This window comes from Carcharodon carcharias, chromosome 21 (genome assembly GCF_017639515.1).
Source record: "Carcharodon carcharias isolate sCarCar2 chromosome 21, sCarCar2.pri, whole genome shotgun sequence".
Classification (NCBI taxonomy): Eukaryota; Metazoa; Chordata; class Chondrichthyes; order Lamniformes; family Lamnidae; genus Carcharodon; species Carcharodon carcharias.
Genome location: NC_054487.1, coordinates 69,978,843 through 70,000,049, shown reverse-complemented (window position 1 = coordinate 70,000,049; position 21,207 = coordinate 69,978,843). Strand labels below are relative to the sequence as shown.

Here is a 21,207-nt window from a genome sequence, read left to right as displayed (position 1 = left end):
CTCATTGTATCACCAGCCTCATTGGACTCCACCTCTTCTAACAATAAAACCCCTTTCATGGTACCAGTTTTATTAGTAATATAAACATTGCTTGGTCTCTGCTAGTTTTAAGTACCAGATTTGACCCCACTTCTTGAATGCTCTATTCAAAAATTTCAAATGCACTCTACCTCTTACATCTCAAAACTAGTACACATCAAAGCACCCAGACTAGCTGGCTTTAATCCAATTAAGGCACACCCACAGACTAAACCTCTATTTTAAAAGAAAAATATTTTCCAATAATATATACATTAATAGCTTCATGACAGGATGGCGAGTGGATTGGAGGGAAACTTCCAGCTGGTGGTGTTCCCATGTGTGTGCTTCCCTTGTCTTACCAGATGTTAGTAGTTGTGGGTTTGGAAGGTGCTGTCTAAGGAGGCTTGGTGAGCTCCTGCAGTGCATCTTGTAGATGGTACATGCTGCTGCCACTGTGTGTTGGTGGTGGGGGGGAAATGAATATTTGTGAATGGGGTGCCAATCAAGTGGGCTGCTTTGACCTGGATGATGTCAAGCTTCTTGAGTGTTGTCGGAGCTGCACTCATCCAGACAAGTGGAGAGTATTCCACCTCACTCCTGACTTGTGCCTTGCAGATAGTGGACAGGCTTTGGGAGTTGGGAAGTGAATTACTCGCTGGAGGATTCCTAGCCTCTGACTTGCTCTTGTAGCCATAGTATTTATATTGGGAGTCCAGGATATTGATAGTGGGGGATTCAGTGAAGGTAATGCCATTGAATGTCAAGGGGCGATGGTTAGATTCTATCTTGTTGGAGATGGTCATTGCCTGGCACTTGTGTGACCAAGACATCCATTTTTTGTGGGCCCTTGAAAGAAAGGACAAAATGATATTTAAAATTGTATAGTTAACAATTTTCCAACCAACTATCAGGGCTCACTTGTGAATCAACCAGCATTCTCTTCTCATGCAGTATTAATTGTATATGTAGATAAAGGGCTGGATTTTGACTACCAAGTTGTGTTGCTTGAGTTGGAAAATTTCCTTATTTCCCCTACCTTCTTCAAAACAAGCAAATTTTTTCTCTGGGCGGATGCCAGGTAGAGTTGGGCCCACTGACCCCAGAAGCAGAGCCTAGGTAACCACATAGGCGGGTGAGTGCCATGTGGGCTGATTAGAAGATCCACATGATTCTCTGGAACTTTGTCTCAGTTGTTTTGGAAGTTGTTAAGTATCTTGGCCCTTGCTGCCTCCACCTCCCCTCCAGCCCCCCATGCCCTCCATGCCACCTCCATGGACACTTAGCCAGTATCCACAATGGACAGACCTCAGGAACCGTCTGGAAATGAGAAAAAATAAACTTTCACTCCTACATGCTTGATAGTGAAAATAACTCCCATTCACGAAATCCATTCAAAGCTTTTAAATCTCTTAAATGGCTAATCTCTTATAAAAACAAACTTTGATTCAGTAGCCACATCAGAGACAGCTATTCTTTAATAGCCCCTTTAAGCTGTCAATTAAACTATGGACTCTGAACCCCTTGCTGAGATAATTTAGCTTTTGAAACTCAGCCAAGTATTCACAATGACAGCCCTTGTGGACAACGCCACAAAAGAGTTCTGTTGAAACTGCACAACCAGATGTTACTTTTTTCTAACCTATGCCTTTCAATCAAAAGAGTCGAGGAGAGCGTTTTTAACTCTTACTGACAGGCCGCAGCTTGTTTGAAGTTTAAAGAGCAGGGAATTTAAAAGCTTCCAATAATGCAATTATATAGACCTTATCCACCCTTCAAGAGCGCTTAGATCTACTCCATCAATTTGTGGCTTTCAAACTGCGAGTTAAGGCCTTTGTCCATACTTGTGGCTGTTTGAACTCAGCAAAAATTAAATGTCAGAAATGGGGAGAGATTTCTGCACTGGGGTCCTGTTGATTCTTTACGACTCCACAAAAATCTGGGCCAAATTCTTAATTGTAGATAATTTGCATACTTGGATCTGATCTTATTTCACCTGCATGCGGGTCTTGGTGCTGGACCTAGAAGTAGGCACCATCGGCGATTGGAAGGGGTGCAGCCAACAATCCGGCAGTGGCCAGTTAATTAACATGTCATTCAGTCGTGGCAGGGTGGGCAGCATGGTGCTAATTTTGGGGTCAACCAAACAGAGGCAGATACTGACACCATCTTTGAAAGATTGCTAAATCTGCACCCAGTGCTCCCTTAATATTCAGGCTTACCTGAGCTACCATAGTGAAGACCTTTTTGGCTTTTGTGGAAGACCCCTCATTCACTGAGGCTCAACTGAAATCCAAGGAGTTGGCCAGGAGACTACTGCCAACATACCTGACGGAAGACGCTTGATGGTTCCACGGTTTGCAATGGCTCCCTGCACATTCTCCTCCAGGCTGTATGGGAAAGGCAGAAGGTACTGTTCCCTAGAGATAGCAACAAGAGATTCTCCCACTTGACCAAGGAAGCCTTGATGGAAATAATAGTGGAGGTCAGCATTCATGGGTCCAGCAACGTTCATGATTGTGTTACAACAAATGGCTCAATGACCTCCCCAACTCCACCAGGGTGAGCCCTACTTACTATTCAGCTTGTTGAGGCTTGCAAATGGCAAAGCAGGATGGATCGCCACTTGGAGAGGCTGTCTGATGATGATGCATTAATGCATCTGTGTGACAGGCTATTATTGGCAGTGTCTTCCAAGCCCCCTGAATGTAGAGGCATAGAGGAGACATCCAGAAACCCCCATCATGGGCCAGAGGAATGACAGCAACATATGTTATCAGCTGATCTTTGTTTGGAGACTATGTCGTACTCCTGCCTGCAGGAGAAATAGGCCCACAAAACCAATGAGGGGGGGTCAAGACCACTGGTAGAGTGGTTGGCAATTGCACACCAGGTGTCTGAAGAGGAGGTCATCGAACTAGTAGGGTGGTCACGGATGGAGAAACTGGAGTTGGGAGTGAGGAGGCTCGTGCGTCCGTCGCTGGACAAAATATTCACAGCAGGCATGGATGGGGGGAGGAAAATTGAAGGTCTCACCCCTCAATGTTTGTGTTCTCTCATGCAGGATTCCATTCTCTGGAAGGATGGGAAGCCCCAGGGATTGGGGGCCTTACTGTCCACCTCTGAGGAGAACAAGGATTCCACAGAGGGTGTACCATCACATTATTCCCCCAAAGCTTCTACCAGCGCAGATAGACTCACATCAGTGGAAATGGAGGAGATTCAGCGTCATAAGCTTGATCACAGATATGCTTAAGCAGTTAATGGAGGTCACTGACAATCAGAGGACTGGGAGGGACGGGTGGTCCTCTTGAATGATGCATGGTGACCACCTTAATGCAGCAATGAGCTGCTACCTTGGAGACCCTGTACATGTCCCTGGTGAATCCCTGGAAGGAGCTGGGTTCAATGCTATGGTAATCTATAGTGCCACTAGTATTGGGTGTCCACCAATTCCCATGATTCACAGCTCGTTCTGCAGCATTATACACAGGTCAATGACTGTCTTCCTTGACAGCCACAGTCTTTGTTGGCACTGGTGTTTCAACATCTGGGAAGTAGTTCAAGAGAGTCCTGAACTCTCTGGGCCATGGTTGGCCCTTTCTTGGTGTGAGATGATACTGCTGCTGCAGTCAGTGTCCTTCTTTGATTTGCCAAGCCGGAGGCTGGCCCTCTTGCAGCAGCTGCCCTCCTCCCTCTGTGCCAGCATTCCACACGAGTGTTCAGTAGGACTGGTTGGATGAGTTGCAGCCTGCTGCTTATTCCTCTTGATCATGCATTGGCCTTGCAGAAAAGTTCCCTGGTTCCCAGGCCTTGTCAATCCCCCTGGACCCTGTGGCACTCTGCCTCTGCTTACCCTGCTGAGAGGCCACTACCACAATTCGAAATTTCTGTTCCTCAGAGAGGATCCATTGGCTCTTGCTCCTCAGAGCCACCCCATAGATTCATGCTCCTCAGAGACTACCCACTGATTCTTGCCCCATCAACTAGAGACTTGTCCACAGTTGGCTTCCCACTGCATCACAGTGACAGTGCCACCTTGAAGGTTTCCTGCTGCTGGTAAAATGTGGACCTGACATCAAACCATTGGGCGGCTTCTCCTGATTCTATGTACCCCTGCCCTCACCTTGAGGCCTCTTAAGCAGGCCACATTAAATTCCACCTTTGATTTATTTGTCTCAATTGGACATAGGAAAATAAGGTAAATTCTGATAACCAAGTTGAAATCTTGACGGTGACTTACAATGGATTCAAAAAGTGTCCTTAAAAGGACATAGACTGAAGTATATTATAAGGTACAAGGTACCATTGCACAGATTAGGTTCTGATAATATTGTAAGTCATTTCATCATTGCTTTAGAAAAATCTTCTTAACTTCGAGAAACATATGTTGAAACACACTCCTTCATGTGTTACCCAGCTCAAAGGAAGATGGTTGTGGTTGTTGGAGGTCAATCATCCCAGTTCCAGGATATCACTGCAGGAATTCCTCAGCCTAGTGTCCTAGGCACAACCATTTCAGCTGCTTCATCAATGACCTTCCATCATGGGGTCAGAAGTGGGGATGTTCGCTGATGATTGCACAATTTTCAGCACCATTTGCGACCCCCCCAACCCCCGGATAAGGAAGCAGTCCATGTCCAAATGCAGCAAGACCTGGAAAATATCCAGGGTTGGGCTGACAAGTAGAAAATAATGTTCATGCTGCATGAGTGCCAGGTAGTGACCATCTCCAACAAGAGAAAATCTAACCATTGCCCCTTGACATTCAATGGCATTACCATTGCAGAATCCCCCAGTATCAACATCTGGGGATTACTATTGACCAGAAACTGAACTGGACTAGCCATATAAATAGTGTGGCTACAAGAGCAGGTCAGAGGCTAGGAACCCTGTAGTGAGTAACTCACTTCCTGACTCACCAAAGCCTGTCCACCATCTCCAAGGCACAAGTTAGGCGTGTGATGGAATACTCTCCACTTGACTGGATGAGTGCAGCTCCAACATCCAGGACAAAACAGCCCGCTTGGAGCAGCACTCCATCCACAATCATTGATTCCTTCCATCACTGATGCACAGTGGCAGCAGTGTGTACCGTCTACAAGATGCACTGCAGAAGCTCGCCAAGGCTCCTAATACAGCACCATCCAAACCCAAGACCACCACCATCTAGAAGGCCAAGGGCAGCAGACACATGAGAACAGCGCCACCTGGAAGTTCCCCTCCAAGCCACTCACTATCCTGACTTGGAAATATATCGCCATTCACTCGCTGTTGCTGGGTGTTATGACACAAACGATGGTAAATGCTGAGTTATTCAAATTCCAAAGGGAAACTTGAAACAACTGCCACAACTTGTTTTGTAGTTTGTATAAATTTCAAGATGCATGTCTTGAATTCAGTAGTAATAAGACCAAGTCTTATAGGTTTTACAAAACTAGATTAAACATTTATAAATAAGAGAAATGATTTTTAAATATGTACATAGATCTACAAATTACAACTATGATAACTTCTAAATCCCCTAATCAACCAAACTCCCATTTCGTTAAGGCAACAGTAGCACACATCGATTTAAAAAACCCAGGCAAAGAAACATGATACCTGAACAAGTCGAATTCAAAGTTAGTTTTCTTAACTTCAATCCTTTGAAGACAGCAGCTTGAGGCATAGATGCTGAAGGCTTTTAACATTTGTAAGACCTTAAAATGCCAACTCTTACACACAGTCTCCACACCTTTATTTGTATTTTCCCCTTTGAATCCAAATACCCATTGTTTTGCTATGTCTTTGGACTTTATCTTCCTGATAATAAAAGCCTCTCACAGCACTTAAGTTTTACCAGTAATCTTTGGGGAAAATAAACATACCATTTCTAAACTTCACCTGACTAGGTGACACATTTCACCCCTCCTTTGAAAACAATCTAGCCTGGTTTATTTAAAAATGCAAATGTTCCCTTGACACCTATGTTTCTAAACTTCCCCATGTTTACCTAATTAACATTTCAAACCTAACTTCTTTTCTTACATCAAAGCACCCAGACTAATTCAATTAAGTCTCACACACATACATATATAGACACATCATCCCGCTATTACTCTACAATAAATTCCAATAACATTATGAGAATTATTATATCTTCCTGACACTGGGTCAAAATCCTGGAACTCCCTCCCTAACAGCACTGTGGGCATACCTACACCTTATGGACTGCAGCAATTCAAGAAGGCTGCTCACCACCACCACCACCTCAAAGGCAATTAGGGATGGGCAATAAATGCTGGCCTAGCCAGTGATGCCCATATCCCATGAATGAATAAAAAAAATTCTGTCAAGGGTAAAATACAGTGGAAGTATTTTATTTCAATTTTGACAAGACTTTTAGTTCTTTCCCTATCACAGGAAAATGGTATACCCTATATGGAATCATATTTAATGGTGTCATTGCTCAACAGAATATTAATCATCATATTGGGAACATTTCATTGGATTTGCATCTTTTAAGTTACTTGTGAGCTCGGCCATTTTAAAAATTCTGTGAAGGCTTCTGATAGCAAATTGGTTAAGCCAGATGCGAAAATATTTTTACCATTTTCTTTTGTTATTTGTAATCTAGGCCTACCTTAACCAGAAGAAAGGTGACTGTTCTTTACACAAGGTTTTCCATGTTGTCATCATGGCTTTATTGGGTCTCATGGCCTTTTGGTAAGCAACTAAACTAAGTACACTTTACAAAGCATTTTGTCAATTTGTCATCAAAGTATTTTTAGCTCCCAGGTTCAGGCCAATGGTTGTACCCCAGTCTGCTGTTCAACTCTACTCCTTTGTGGGCTCAGCCAGGGGAAAAATAATAGATTTTTAACTTGCTACTTGGCTTCTAATCTCCCATTTACTGTTCCCTGGATAGGAAGATGAGCAATTCATTCTAACTCTTCTGTCAATGGCTGCTCTTTAACCCATCAATTGCAGCTATAAAAAAAGGTGTGTCTGTGCAGAGGAACCTATCCTCTGTTTCACCCTTCCTGGATTGCTTTGAACTTCTTGTTATGGAGGCTACTATAGTGTGCAGTGTTGTGTTTAATATTCACCCATAGTGCAGAATATTGAAAATACAAGATGGATCAAAATAAACCAAGTGTTTAGGTGATGCTAATCTTAAATTTTAAAATTCTGTAGATTACAGAAGAAAGCAAAGTCTAAGGGAGCTGAGAGTCCCATGCTTTTAAGAATCTGGAAAGAAATGAGTTAGAGTTGGGTATTTTTAGGGCAGTGTATTTGAAGTTTAGACAGAGCCATAGAATCCATATTATTGAAGGATAATTGTGCAGTGCCATTTTATTGCCTGGTTCTAAATTCTTTTAAGAGCTTGTAGAACTATTATCGACTTAATGGATGTCTAGTTAAATGTATAGCCAGTTTTTAAAAAATGCCACAGTTTTATCTTCCACTATCAGAGATCATTTCAATTTAACATCCATGGCAAAAACAAAAGATAATAGTTTATAGAATTACTAAAAGATTAAGGAACCTTAATTTGACAATTTAAATTTCTCTACATGAGGGCATGATTACAGTTATGCCTAAAAGAAGAATTAATTTTTGTTTTATCTATTAAACATTGCAGAGGTTGCGGTTGTCTTTTCCTGTTTGCAATGTGCACCTCCAGCACCTATTTTGATAAACTAAGATTTAGAAGTGTGTTAAAATTTCACTGCCCTATTCTGAATGAAAATAATATTTTCCCTTTTCTTGAATCCAATGAAAAATAGGTTTACTGGATGAATCTGAAAAATTTGTTCCATACTGACACTGGTTATCCAGTCATTCTTTATATTGTGGCATGAAAAAAAGTCTGGTTATGTTAATTGCCAATTCGATTAAAGCAGAGTTGATATCCGTGGAACCTTTTTATGTTTCTTGACAGGTGGACAGAACACATACATGCTACTATTGTAATGGCTGGGTAAATCTCACTAAATGAGTATGATTTTTAATTGTATGATCCAATCCATTTATATCATTAAAAAGTTAAGTTTGTTTCTACAGTATAAGGTGCTAACAAGCTTGGACTTCACCTACCTGAGTTTAACAGCAAAATATCTCCGGTATAGGATAATGCCAGCTCTCTGATTATAGTTGGTTTGTTACGTTTTCATAAGTTAATACATTTAGACAATATACCAGCTTTGGCATCACTTAGTGACGGCAGAAAACAGAACCCTAATTAGAACAGTTTTGAACATGAGTTAGTTAAGTCAGTTGAAACCTTTATTTACTCTTGAGCCAAACTGACTACATGTAAGGAAAGATATACAGAGATTGTTTCTCATTGGTTTGCTATGTTCCAAATAACACATGCTTTTTGTGACAGTGTGATTTTGATATCTGCACTTTACGTACTAACTTTGAATGAAGAAGGAAGTCTTGCTAACAATCTCAATGAAAGGTAAATTCTTTGCAAAATGTTCCCTACATCTACCTTTAAATTTCTGCTTTTTACAGTAAAACATGCTCATGTGATTGACCGTACTGCTACTTCTGACAGAATAAAAGACTCTTTAGCTCTTTAGTTGTGATATACTTGCTTTGAAGAAAATAAATTAAAGATTTCTGGCAAATATGTTAAATCTGTGGTTTTGTTTACTGTTGCAGCTATATTTCAGAGTCTTTTACAACAAAAGAATATACTGCCTTTACTCTGCATACAATGTTGTCAGGTAAATTGTTTCACTGAATGCGTTTGATTTGTTACATAGAAAAAAGTTTTTATCAACTGTATTGTAACTTGCATGGTTTGCCCATTTTATTCTGTAGCAGAGAATGCAAGTTCAGTTTATACTACATCAAACATCGAAATTCCCTGGCCTGAAATAAGCTTCTGTAATATCCTGCCTTGTGTCACTGTGCACTGTTGTGCACTTCAATCACAAAGAAAAGGCATCTCTAATCATCGTAAAAAGAGGAGAATCATGCAAAATCTTTTACAACCACGTAAGATTTTATGACTTACTAATACTCTTAAAAAAGAAATTAGCATAAATATTTTAAAATGTATAATGCTATTTTTTTCCCTCAGTACATTGATAATTGACAGCAGGTAGGTATTTGTATTTTCACTGAATGAAAGTTTAAAGGCCTGTATCTTGATTAATTTCAAAGCGCACACTGTAATATAATATCTTTTGGTACACAATAAAGGCTCCTTCACTCTTTCATATATGGATGGGTGAACAGACAAGAGCCACTTACATCACTTAGCCCTTCCTATTTGTTTAAGAATTATTGTAAAGGACCTTCGCTAGCATCATACCCTGGATCTTGAGATGATAAGAACCCAACACTTGGAACGCATTAAACTTCCATAATACAGTGAGTGATAGAGATGGTATGAACTATGAAGACCACAGTTTATTATGCTTAAGAAATGTTGTTTTAAAATATTTACTTTTAGAAAATAGATTTGAAGAACATATCACTACAATGATTTAATGAGATGCCTGACTGGCACACCAATCTACTGGATTTTTTTTCTGCTCTCTTAGTAAGCACCAGAGAGAAATTTGTAATATATCTGCCCTGTTTTCCCCTCCAGCAACAAAGCATTGCAATGCTTTATACAGGAAGTAATTTAGGAACATGAAGGAAAAATGGAAATGGCAAAGCACTATGCAAAGACAAAGTTCTATAATACAAATTAAGAAAAAAGTATAAATAATAGACCCTGTAAATTATTTATTATTGTTGCCACTAACCAAAAAAGATTCTTCTCCATATTGAATTTTTAATATTGGAGAACTTGGTAACAAAAGCAGCTTGGGGAGAAAGAAAGCTGTCTATTGTGTCACATGTTTAGAAAATTTCAAATATATTCTAATCTATGTGCTGAAGCTTTTGTTTCAACTTTAATAGTTAGATTTTTGTTTGTAGAAAAATAGGTGAAATTTGGTTCAGATTGGATCCTCTCAGCAATTTTCCCACTCCCATTGAAAATACTGAAAGAAGGGAGCAAAATAAAATGGGCCAATGTGGCCATGTAATTTTTTTTATCTTACCAAGTTTTAAATGAAATAAGAGATATTTAAGAGATATATGGAAGCTATTCTTTTTCAGTTTCTACTTCTCACCACTTCAACGCCCCTCTCCCCAGCAGCTGTCTTTTCCAGCTGAATCCTTGCCAACGCCTTCTGTGCCACTATCCCCCGTGTTGATCGGATCACCCTCTGCCTTTTCCGCCACCTCCAGCACAATGCCACCACCAAACACAGCTGCCACTCCCCTCCCCTTTAGCATTTTGAAGGGACCTTTCCCTCCCTGACACCCTGATTCACTCCTCAGTCACCATTGAACACCCATTCTCTTTTCTAGTGCACTTTTCCATGTGGGCACAGGTGATGCACCAACTGTCCTTTTACTTCATTCCTCCTCATTGTTCAACATCCTAAACACTCCTTCCAAGTGAAACAGCAATTTATACTACTTTCATTTAGGATATGAATTCGCTGCTCACAATGTGATCTCCTCTATGCTGGGGAGACCAAATGCAGACGGGGTGATCCTTTGCAGGTACCTCCATTCAGTCCGCAGGTATGAGTCCAAGCTTCCAGTCATCTGTCTTTTTAATTCTACCTTTGCTCCCACTCTGACTTTTCTGCCCTTGGCCTGCTACAATGTTCCAATGAACCTCAATGCAACTTCAAGGAACAGCACTTCATATTGTGGGCACTTTACAACCTTCTGGACTCAAATTTTGAGTTCAATAATTTTAGATCATGACCTCTGCCTCCTTTTTGTTTTCTTTTCTGGGTTGATTGTTTATCTTTTATCTCTTATTCCCTTAGCTGCTTTCTGAAAGTTATCATGCCATTCACACCACCTCTAGACACATCTTTTGTTTCTTTTCTTGTCCCATTATTACTCCTTTGGCTTTGCATCATTTAATCTCTCCTGCCCTCCGCCCTATCACAGACCTACCCTTTCATTGTTCTTCCCACCCTCTTTCCTCCCCACTTTCCCCCTCCCCATCCCCACCCTTTCACTTGCTCAAAACCTATTACATTTCTAACATTTCACAGTTTTGATGAAAGATCACAGACCTAAAATGTTAACTGTTTCTCTCTGAAAGACGCTGCCAGAACTGCTGAATATTTCCAATCTTTTCTGTTTTTATTTCTGATTTTTTGGGTAAAAATGAACCATTCTGCTGTTTCTGTGCAAAGTTAAGATTATTTTGACCTTCCTGGAAGAAAGCATATGTGAGCATGTTCTCAGCATTTTCATGTAATTTATCGAATGCAATACTTTCACTAACAGACAACACGGTGTGCTGCGTGGAAAAGATAATCTTTTCACACCTTAGAGGGGATAAACTGCTCAAATGATTCCTTCAGAACCAAATATCACCTCACCAGTACCCCCTTCACCACCACTACCATCGCTAAATTATCAGATCACTTGTGCAACATCCAATGCTGGATGAGCTGAAATTTTCTCTAACTAAATATTGGGATGAACAAAATTACTATCCTTGGTCCCTGCCACAGATTCCATTGCTTAGCCACTGAATTCATCTCTCTTCCTGGTAACTTTATGAGGCCAAAACAGATTGTTCACAACCTCGGCATCACATTTGACACTGAGATGAGTGAGCAACTACATATCTGTGCGGTTAGTAAGAGTGCTTGTTTTCATCTCCACAATATTGCCTGACTCTGATCTTGCCTCAGTTCATCTGCTGCTGAAACACACACCCATTGCTTTCTTACCTGTAGGCTTGACTTTTCTAATGCACTCTGACCAGCCTCCCACTTACCACTCTGTGAGCATGAGGTCATCCAAAACTCTGTTGCCCATGTCCTAACTTGCATCAAGTCTTGTATGCTCATCACCTCTTGGCTCACTGACCTACATTGGCTCCTGGTTAAAACATGCCTTGATTTTTAAATTCTCATTTTTATTTTCAACTTAACTTCATTTTCTCACCCCAACTTATTTCTGTAATCTCCTCCAGCCCTACAACCCTCCTACGTATCTGCATTCCTCCAATTCTGGGCTCTTGAGCTTCCTGATTTTAATAATGCTCTCATTGGAGCCATGCCTTTGGCTGCCTAGGCCCTAAGCTTCTAGTCTTCCCTAAAACATTCTGCATCTCCCTCTCTTTCCTCTTTTAAGATGCTCTTAAAAACCCACCTCCTTTGGCCAAGCATTTGGTCATCTTCCCTAATCTCTCCTTATGTGGCTCAATATGAAATTTTGTTAATACTCCTGTGAAACCCCTTGGATCATTTTAAACGTGCTAAAGATGTTATATAAATACAAGTTGTTTTTGTTGTTCAGCTACCTACTTGTATTTGAGTGACTGATCTTATCCATTAGATTTTTTAAGTCTTTTTTGACTATTGGCAGTGTAGAGTTTAAAAGCCACAAACTAGATGTGCCCACAACATGTATTTTTCTCCCCCAAGACAAATCCTACTTATTACATTCAATCCCAGACACATTTTTAATGCTTGGATTTCATTAGATCACAACAATGTTTGTAATGTGAATTGCACTGATAAATTATAGAGGTAACAAGATTTTGAATTCTTCTTTCAGAACTGACAACAAGCCAAGTAATAAATATGAAGCAAATTAAAAATGGTGATTGTAAGTGAAAATTTTAGTTTAGTTCTCTGTCTTCAGCAAGCTGATAAATATTGATTTTTGTTTGAAAGATAGATAAAAATTGTGTAACATGATAAAATATAGTAAGTATTGACTATCAAATAGTTACATTTTTCCTAAACAAAGTGATGCATTTCAGAGTGGTTGAATGCTGGGATTTTCCCTAATACTCAGAATTGAAATTTAGTATACAGTGAATCATAGACCAGGAATTTATGTACAATGTCATCACTACTTATAAATGCAAGCAAGGAAGTCAACCACTTTTTTAAACCGCAAAGGCTTTTCAAAATATTTTAAGATAAAGAGTGGTAAGCGTTAATTAAAGACAGATGATGCCCTAATATACAATAAGGAAATGCCACTGGATATTTTATAAGATAATAATAGGCAGATATGACCTGGGTTTAGACAGCATCTGCAACTTTACAGCACTCACTCAGTATTCAAGTGTTAGCATAAATTATGTCTGAAATATGCCTTCAACCCACAACCAACTGATTTGGGCAAGAACGCTACAACTAAGCTGATACTTTAACCTCATCTCTCTTAGTATTAACACAATAAATTCAAGCTTGTCAAGTGAAGGTAATTACACGACAAATTACGATAAAATATTGGGTTTGAAACTAAAGATGATGGCAATAGGAATTTACTTTTCCCTCGAGTGGAGTGAAGCTTATGATAGAATACTAGGCCTTTGGGTACAAAAGGCTTGAAGGGTAGTATGATCTTTCTTCAAAGAGATTAATTGAAACTGCTTTGTAATGTCAATCTTTGATTGTGCAGTTGTACGCATGTAAATACTTTTATTTCTCTGGGTTTTACCCCACAAAGTGTATTTTAATTTCAGGTCTGTAAAGAAATTTGTGTCACTATCAAAAATTGTTGGGTAGTGTGGAACACATTTTTGCACTGAAGTCAGAGTTCAAAGGTTGGTTGGAATATTAATTTTTTTTCAATAGAATTTCACTGACTTTGGTTTGTTTTTGATATCACTAGGGTTTGATACGTCTGTTAGATCAATAAGGATTATGGAAAGCCAACAACTTATTGATCACCGTTACTGTGCTAAAGGAGTTCATTGTGGGTTAGTTACTTTAACAATTTTGTTAATATTATTTTAAATGTAATTTGACAAAAGGCAACCAATATTCTAATATTTTAATTTTCTTTATTGTTACACCGCAAGTCTTTCCTAATTCATCGTTACAAACTGGAAAACCTCAAAGCAATGCTTAATGGAATTTAACCTGCACATGGCTTTCTTTCTGACAGCTTGGGCAACCTCAGGAGGTTGTAGGTTATAGATCATTCAATTCATTAACTTCCTCTGATTGGAGTGTGTATTTTTCCTGTTCAAATCCTTTTTTTAATGATTCTATTCCTATGTTTCTTAGCTTTCATTTCATTTTTCAGTTTTGAAACCATTTCTCTTTTTGATCTTATACATATTTCCAACAATCTCTACTCTTGTTTTAATTTGCAGCATTTTTGCTTATACGCACTTCTATGGTTGGCAGTTCAAGTGATAGGACCATTGTTACTCTAGCCCATTTAACATGCTTAGTATGTTGATTCTTAGTCTGCCTATAGCATAGATTGCCAGTGGCACTTGCTAACCTGGCAAAGTGGTGAGTGAGGGATACTTTTTGGGGGAAATGGCTTGAGACCCAAGTGTTTATTTTTTGAACTTTGACTATAATTACTAAATCAAAGATCTGTACCAAGTAAACATCCATAAACAATAGAGATTAGCATTTTTCCTTTTATGGTATGTGATAGACTCCCAACAAAACTGTTAATATTTATTTATCAAATTCAAAGAAAAGTCTTGTATAAAGATTTGATTTAGAATCAAACTGAAAGTGATGGAAGTAGATAATCAAATTCAATCAATGGCTTCTGTGCTGCTGAGACTGTGGAAATTTGTGGAATGAAGTTGGCTAAGACAAATTAATATTGCTCATGTTTTGGACTGATATCCTGGAGATCTGCAACATTACTTCAGAAGTAAGAAATGAAACTTCAAAGAGCCCTGGAGTTGTATGATATGCATATGGTTAGATACTGCCTTTTAGAGATTTTAGCATAAGGACAGAGATCATGATTGCAAGTTCTCATAGTCTGCAGAATAAACAAGGATTTAGACAGAATGGCTCTGGAACTTCAAAAGGCTGTGGATGCTGGGTCAACTGAAACCCTCAAGATTGGGATCAGTAGGTTTTAGGTAAAGCTATTGAGGAATATGGATCTAAGACACCTAAATAGAGTTGAATGCAGAACAACCACGATCTAACTGAATAGCAGAATGGGAAGGCTGAATGACTGACTTAATCCTGTTCTATGTTCCTTTCTTTCTATATATCTTATTTATCTTTATATGTGAACATAAAGTAATAAAAACATGTGACACGATTTTGCTGAAGCATGCTGGCCACAACTATTTTTCCTGTTATACTCTGTTAAATACCATTTTCCATTGTTACAAAATGGCATTGTTATGAGACTTTTCCTCATCTACAATCACTTTGCATCTGTACTGGACTGTGTAGTCATATTCCACTAAAGGACCTCATCTCTCAGTTTGATAGTACCTAACTTTTGGGATAAGTTCACTTAAACTGTTTTTAAAAGTACAACTTCCTGTTAAGAGTTTTTACTGTGAATATTTTGTCCATTTATACATTGTTCATCTATAGAATACAAAGTTTAGTAGCTTTCTTTGTGCTTTGCATTACTAATAAGGGTACTTTGCTTTCAAATTAAAGTGTCTTGTTTCTCTCCACTCACCATTCAGGAATGGCAACTATAGCTACATAATTCCAGTCAACAAATATACTCCTGTGAATATGAGAATTACTTTGGAGATGAAGTAAGTACAATTGTAAAGCTTTATAATTTATTTTTTCCATAAACCAAATTCTAATAAACTTGTATGCACTAATATTAGTTAACCTGACCACCTGTAGTTTCCCACAGATTAAACTTAATTCATTTCAAACAGCAGGTTTGAATTATTTAGCAAGAGTTTTCTTAATTTCTAAGGGACTGTATTTTATTTAAGGATACTTAAAAGCTGTTTAATCATGTTGACTAATAACTTTTTTGGCTTTGGAACCATAACTAGCATTTGTTACAAGGTGTCACATAATCTGCTTAATTCTATGCAAGTGAGCTGTCATTAATAATTTGAAATATCAAATATTAGACAATCAGTTGGAGCACTGCCTAAGCACCATTAGTAATAACATAGTCTAGGTTCCTTTTAAAAGGTAGTTTTTCAGTTAAAATGAATGAGGAATTACCATGCTTATGGTGCAATCCTTATTTTCCAGTTGCATATTGTTTTGCATGATCTGCAGATCAAAACTGGACTGTTTTGTGCATTGATAGAAGATCAGAAAATTGTAATTTTTCAAAAGTTGCAAGCAAAATACCTTGGGTTCATGAATATTAGATTGGATATGAATATTAGATTGGATCCCTTTGTGAAGCTGATTTGTTCAGACTACAGCATTTAATTAATAGGGAAGGGAATAGCCATTCCCAGACTTCATGCCTTTTGTTATACTTCAGTTTTGTGGTCCTTGCCTTTCCTTCATCAGAGAAAAATGTCTAAAACGTTGATAACCTGGATTTAAGGAATGTGTATAAGAAATAATTCCTCAGCATTACATATTATTTGATGCTAAAATGTTAGCCACTTTATACTTTGCAGCACCACATCACCCTTGATTGTTTACAAATGTGTGGTGAACCTCGGCAGGACATGTATAAAATCTGCAAGCATTGTTATGAAAAGGGATATTTCACAAGAAATGTCGCAGGTAATTTGTCATTCAGCACAAGTTAATGAAATTTCAGGATAATCTTCATTTAGGAAATGTTTGCTTTTCAACAATTGATGACTACAATTGATGACCTATCATTGACACTGAAATTAATTGAAACATAACAGCAAAACATGTTATACTAGTACAGCACCATTTAAGTTAAATATGCCTAATATTATTTAAATGGAGAGACACTACAGAATGCAACGGTACAGAAGGATCTGGGTGTCCTCGAACATGAAACACAAAAAGTTAGCATGCAGGCTAAGTACATAATTATGAAGGCAAATATAATGTTGGCCTTTATTGCAAGGGGATTGGGCTACAAGAATAAGGAAGTCTTGCTACAATTGTATTGGGCATTGACAAGACCACACCTGGAGTACAATTTTGGTCCTCATATTTAAGGAAGGATATATGTATTGCCTTGGAGGCAGTACAGTGAAGGTTAATTGGTCACTGGGATGAGAATGTTGTCCTTTGATCGGCTGAGTAAATTGAGTCTGGAGTTTAGAAGAATGAGATGTCATCCCATTGAAACAGACAAGAGTCTGAAGGGGCTTGACAGGGTTAGACATTGGGAAGCTGTTCCCCCTGGTTGGGGAATCTTGAACATCAGGGCACAGCCTCAGGACAACAGATTGACCATTTTCAGATTGAGTTGAGGAGAAATTTCTTCGCTCAGAGGGTTGTGAATCCTTGCAATTCACTGAGGGTTGGGGATACTCCATCATTGAGCATATTCAAGGCTGAGATTGACTGAGCTTTGTGTTCTCAGGTTCAAAGGATATGGGAGCAGACAGGAAAGTGGAGTTGAGGCAGAAGATTAGCCTTGAACGTATTGAATGGTGGAGCAGGCTCAAGGGGCCATATGGTCTACTCCTGCTCCTATTTCTTACGTATGCACATATAAACGATGCAATTGACCTGCTAGAAGTAACAATGTACTGACTGAAGTAATTGGTTCATTTACAAAATATTTAAGTCATTTAGCATTATTTTTACTGACTGACTTAAAATGTATTTCATACCTTTTAACGTGCAGTGCACCCCTTGTCACTGAATTTTTAAATATTCTTGTAGGGATATCAGCATTTCTGGTTCTTGCCTGTAGCACATCTACATGAGTGTACATTCCATTTTCGTGTTGCAGCACCAGTAAGTCAAATTGCAACTACCTTAAAATTTACTGTCATATTAGTATATTCTATACTGTGTCAATTGTAAAAGCAAAGATTGTATGGATCTGTGCTGTACCTTTATCTATTTAATCATTGAGTATTCTTTATTGTACAGGGCCTGGCAGATTGCAGAACAAATCAGAACTTCGCTGGGATATTCTTTACCGATTACTACTTTTACTTCTATCGACAATGTATCTAATTCAGTAGAACAAATCCTACATATGTATTGACCTTGGACTTATTGAAGGACCTTCCTTAAGTATAGGGTTTCTTGTAGCTCCATTAATATGTTCAAAGTCCTTTTAGCTGTTTAGCGCGTGTTAATCTACCAGTTTAATTCTTTAAGATGTAAAGTTACCCATGTTGAATGTCATCTTATGTTTCTTGTCACTTCAAGTTATGTGAAGCATAGGACTAGCATAAAATTGGAATGAATACGAATCTGAGAAGCAGCACATTTTTACATGGGGCCTCTATTTGTATTTTAAATAAATTACTAAGTGCGAAAATAAATTTTAACTATTTAATTTTTTTTACTTCTGTAAAGTTTGCAGATTAATAAAATTGAAACTGACAAACTTTGGCCATTTAGGACAAATTTGTTCATTATTCAGCATCTTCAATATAAACTGCATAAGTGTAAAGAGGCATATCAGGATGCATGATGGGATTACCCAGGCTTGGCCAAGTTGCGGATATAAGTTTTAAGTGTCTACAGTTTAAAAAAAGAAACTAGAATAAATGAATATTTGGCCAGGCTCGAAAGCTAATGACTAGCCCACAGGTCAGTCCATGATAAAGCCACAGGAATGTGACTTTTGGGTCAGGATAAAATAAGTTGATGAATGGTCTTTGAATTATACTGTAATAAGCTGATAGCTTAACCTCGGGGTCCAGCTGACATATGCTGAATTGGCTGAATTAGATGAATTGGCACAGCAGCAAAATATCAGAATAGATGAGCAAAGTTTGTTTCGGAGTAAACTGAACATTGTTTGTGCTAAAGGTCAGGTCAGCCGATGATTGTTTTACAAATTCTCGAACTGCAGAGGTGATGAACAGGTCATTCAGTGTTTGTGTTGTAAACTCATTTGTAATTAAGGATGTAATAATTAGACATATAAGATAAGAACATTGTGAGTTAATGGTGAATTATCCCAAATATGGTATATGTAACCGACAGAAACTGTAACTTTGAATTACCTTTTAGAGCATTCTGAAATAGTGTTTCCCATGTAACTTGTACTAAATAAAGAACTGCTGCTGAATCTATTTACAGTCTACTGTGTCGAGTGTCTTTTAGATACTCCACAACAAGCAGTAGCATTCTAGAAATCGTACACTTCTAGAACTCTTCAGTCTATCAAGTTTGCATGTTTTACTAAGTTAGAAGGTATAATTAAGCAAGAAGATGACAACAGAAGATTTCAAATAGCGTAGAGTGAGTGAATGGAACAATGAAAGACTAACAAAAGTGAGAAAGTACACTTTACAATATTAGATGGTAGTAGTGTATAATCAAATTAAGGAAGCATGGGAGGAGGGTAAATAAAATGATAAAGGGATTTATTGTTCTGGTACACAGGATTTAGCTCATGGGTGCAAAATGCAAACAAAAAGCAACAGGAGTACAAAATTAAATATAAATATTAGCATGTAACATTGCAGTTATATAGAACACTAGTTAGAATTCATTTGGAACATTGTTTTCAGTTTTGGGCACGTCACCCTAGAAACATAGAATGATACAGCACCAAAAGAAGGTATTCAGCTCATCTTGCATGTTGCCAACTCTTTGAAAGAGCTATCCACTTAGTCCCATTCCTCTGTTTTCCCACAGCAAATTTTCCCTCCCAAGTGTTTATCCCATTCTCTTTTTTGAAAATTATTATTGAATCTGTATCATTCTTTCATCGTCCCCCAAAATGAAACAGTTCACATTTCTTGTCATTAAATTTCGTCTACCATGTGTCCTCCCATTTCATCAACCTGTCTGTGTTCCTGAAGTTTGTTACTATCCTCATTGTTTAGTACGTTTGTGTTTTGCGCCATCTGCAGACCTTGAAATTATGCTTGTCATAAACACTTTAATCACAGAAAATGGTTCATCTTCAAGGACTAAGAATATCCTGGAAGAAATTGTGTTTTTAAAAGACACTGTGCCTTAAAGAGTTAACGCAAGGACTCTGATTGTTATTCCCAGAAAAGACAGCATTTTACAAGAAAAGGTAATTAAGCAGTTTTAAAGAAGCTTGAAACTTCTTGACCCTAGTGGACCATTCACAAAAGGGGTGACTTGGTGGTTTATGCTTTGAAAAAAAACTATGCCTGGAAAATTGTGTTTAATGGTTGATTTTGGTTTTGCTTTGGAGGAGGAAAAGGGTTAACTCCTGTGTAAAGAACACCACAGCTCTTTACAGTCCAGAGCCAGTCCACAGCTGGAAGTGAATAGAAGCTGCTCCTAAATTGCTCTACATGCTGGACCTGAGAAGCAGTGCAAGAATCATTGCTTGTTTCACAGATCGGTGCCGAGACACCAACCATGTAACCCAAACGCCGTTTCAAAGATTCCACCATCTATCCTTTTCCCTTGAACCTTTGACTTTTAACCTTTTGGCAGAATTCCTCTTTTTATTTTTATTTTATTGTGTGTGTATGTTAGGGTATTGAGAGAGTAATTATTATAGTTTCATATTTGATAATATATGTTAATAAGCTTTGCCTTTTTACTTGACTAGACTACTTTTGTAATGAACAAATAATTTTGTTTATTTAAGAAACCTGGTCATTGAGTGGTCATTCTGAGATTAATAGATAAAGCACATATTTGGCCATATAGCTAGCTGGAAACACCATTTAAGTATATGTTGTGACTTGTGGAGTAGTGGGACTAGAGACAGATAGTGCACTCCTCCCATCTGGGTTGTAATACGCTCCACATACCCAAATCCTCATCAATAATATATATATCTTGGGTAGGTTTTATTGCGCCTGTAAGGTGTGCAGTAATGATTCACTAGAATAATGCCTTGGATGAAGTAAGGAATGTAGCTATAGTAACAACTTGGGTTGCATTCTCTAAAGATAAGAAGATTATAGGGTGATCTGCTTAAGGTGTTTAGGGACATTTTCAATACAGATAAAAGATTTTAATAGGGGAAGCCAGAGCAGTAGAACTGCCCCAGAAATCCATAGTTGCAGAGTTGATCAAAAGAGACAATTACGTACCCGGGAACTAAGATTATTAAGTGAGTATGGAAATGAGAATTGAGGAGTCAGAGCTTCTGTGACTTATAAATGAAGTAGCAGACTGAATGATTTGTCATGCTTTGTTCCTTACCAATTACAATACTTAAGGCGTATTTAGTGAACCAGGAGCCAAAGTGAACAGCTTAAGATTGCTGATCATGACTGAAGATGATATGCTTTCTGTTGCCAGAATGACCACAATCTATCAGTCTGGACATGAGAATCGGAGAAGTAAAACAAGCTGGAAGAGATTG

The 21,207-nt window shown here is 38.4% G+C and overlaps 1 protein-coding gene across 1 annotated transcript in view; it reads left to right on the top strand.

Moving 5' to 3' along the window:
• LOC121293073 (myelin regulatory factor-like protein) overlaps window positions 1–18,006 on the top strand; it is a 43,704-nt gene extending 25,698 nt beyond the window's left edge. Inside the window, exons 12-19 of the mRNA XM_041215668.1 lie at window positions 6,638–6,726; window positions 8,674–8,738; window positions 12,616–12,666; window positions 13,687–13,774; window positions 15,485–15,559; window positions 16,406–16,514; window positions 17,604–17,678; window positions 17,817–18,006. Of these exons, the coding sequence (XP_041071602.1) occupies window positions 6,638–6,726; window positions 8,674–8,738; window positions 12,616–12,666; window positions 13,687–13,774; window positions 15,485–15,559; window positions 16,406–16,514; window positions 17,604–17,678; window positions 17,817–17,903 (639 nt within the window). The 3' untranslated portion in view covers window positions 17,904–18,006. The remainder of the gene's footprint in view (window positions 1–6,637; window positions 6,727–8,673; window positions 8,739–12,615; window positions 12,667–13,686; window positions 13,775–15,484; window positions 15,560–16,405; window positions 16,515–17,603; window positions 17,679–17,816) is intronic.
• The last annotated feature ends 3,201 nt before the right edge of the window (window positions 18,007–21,207 follow it).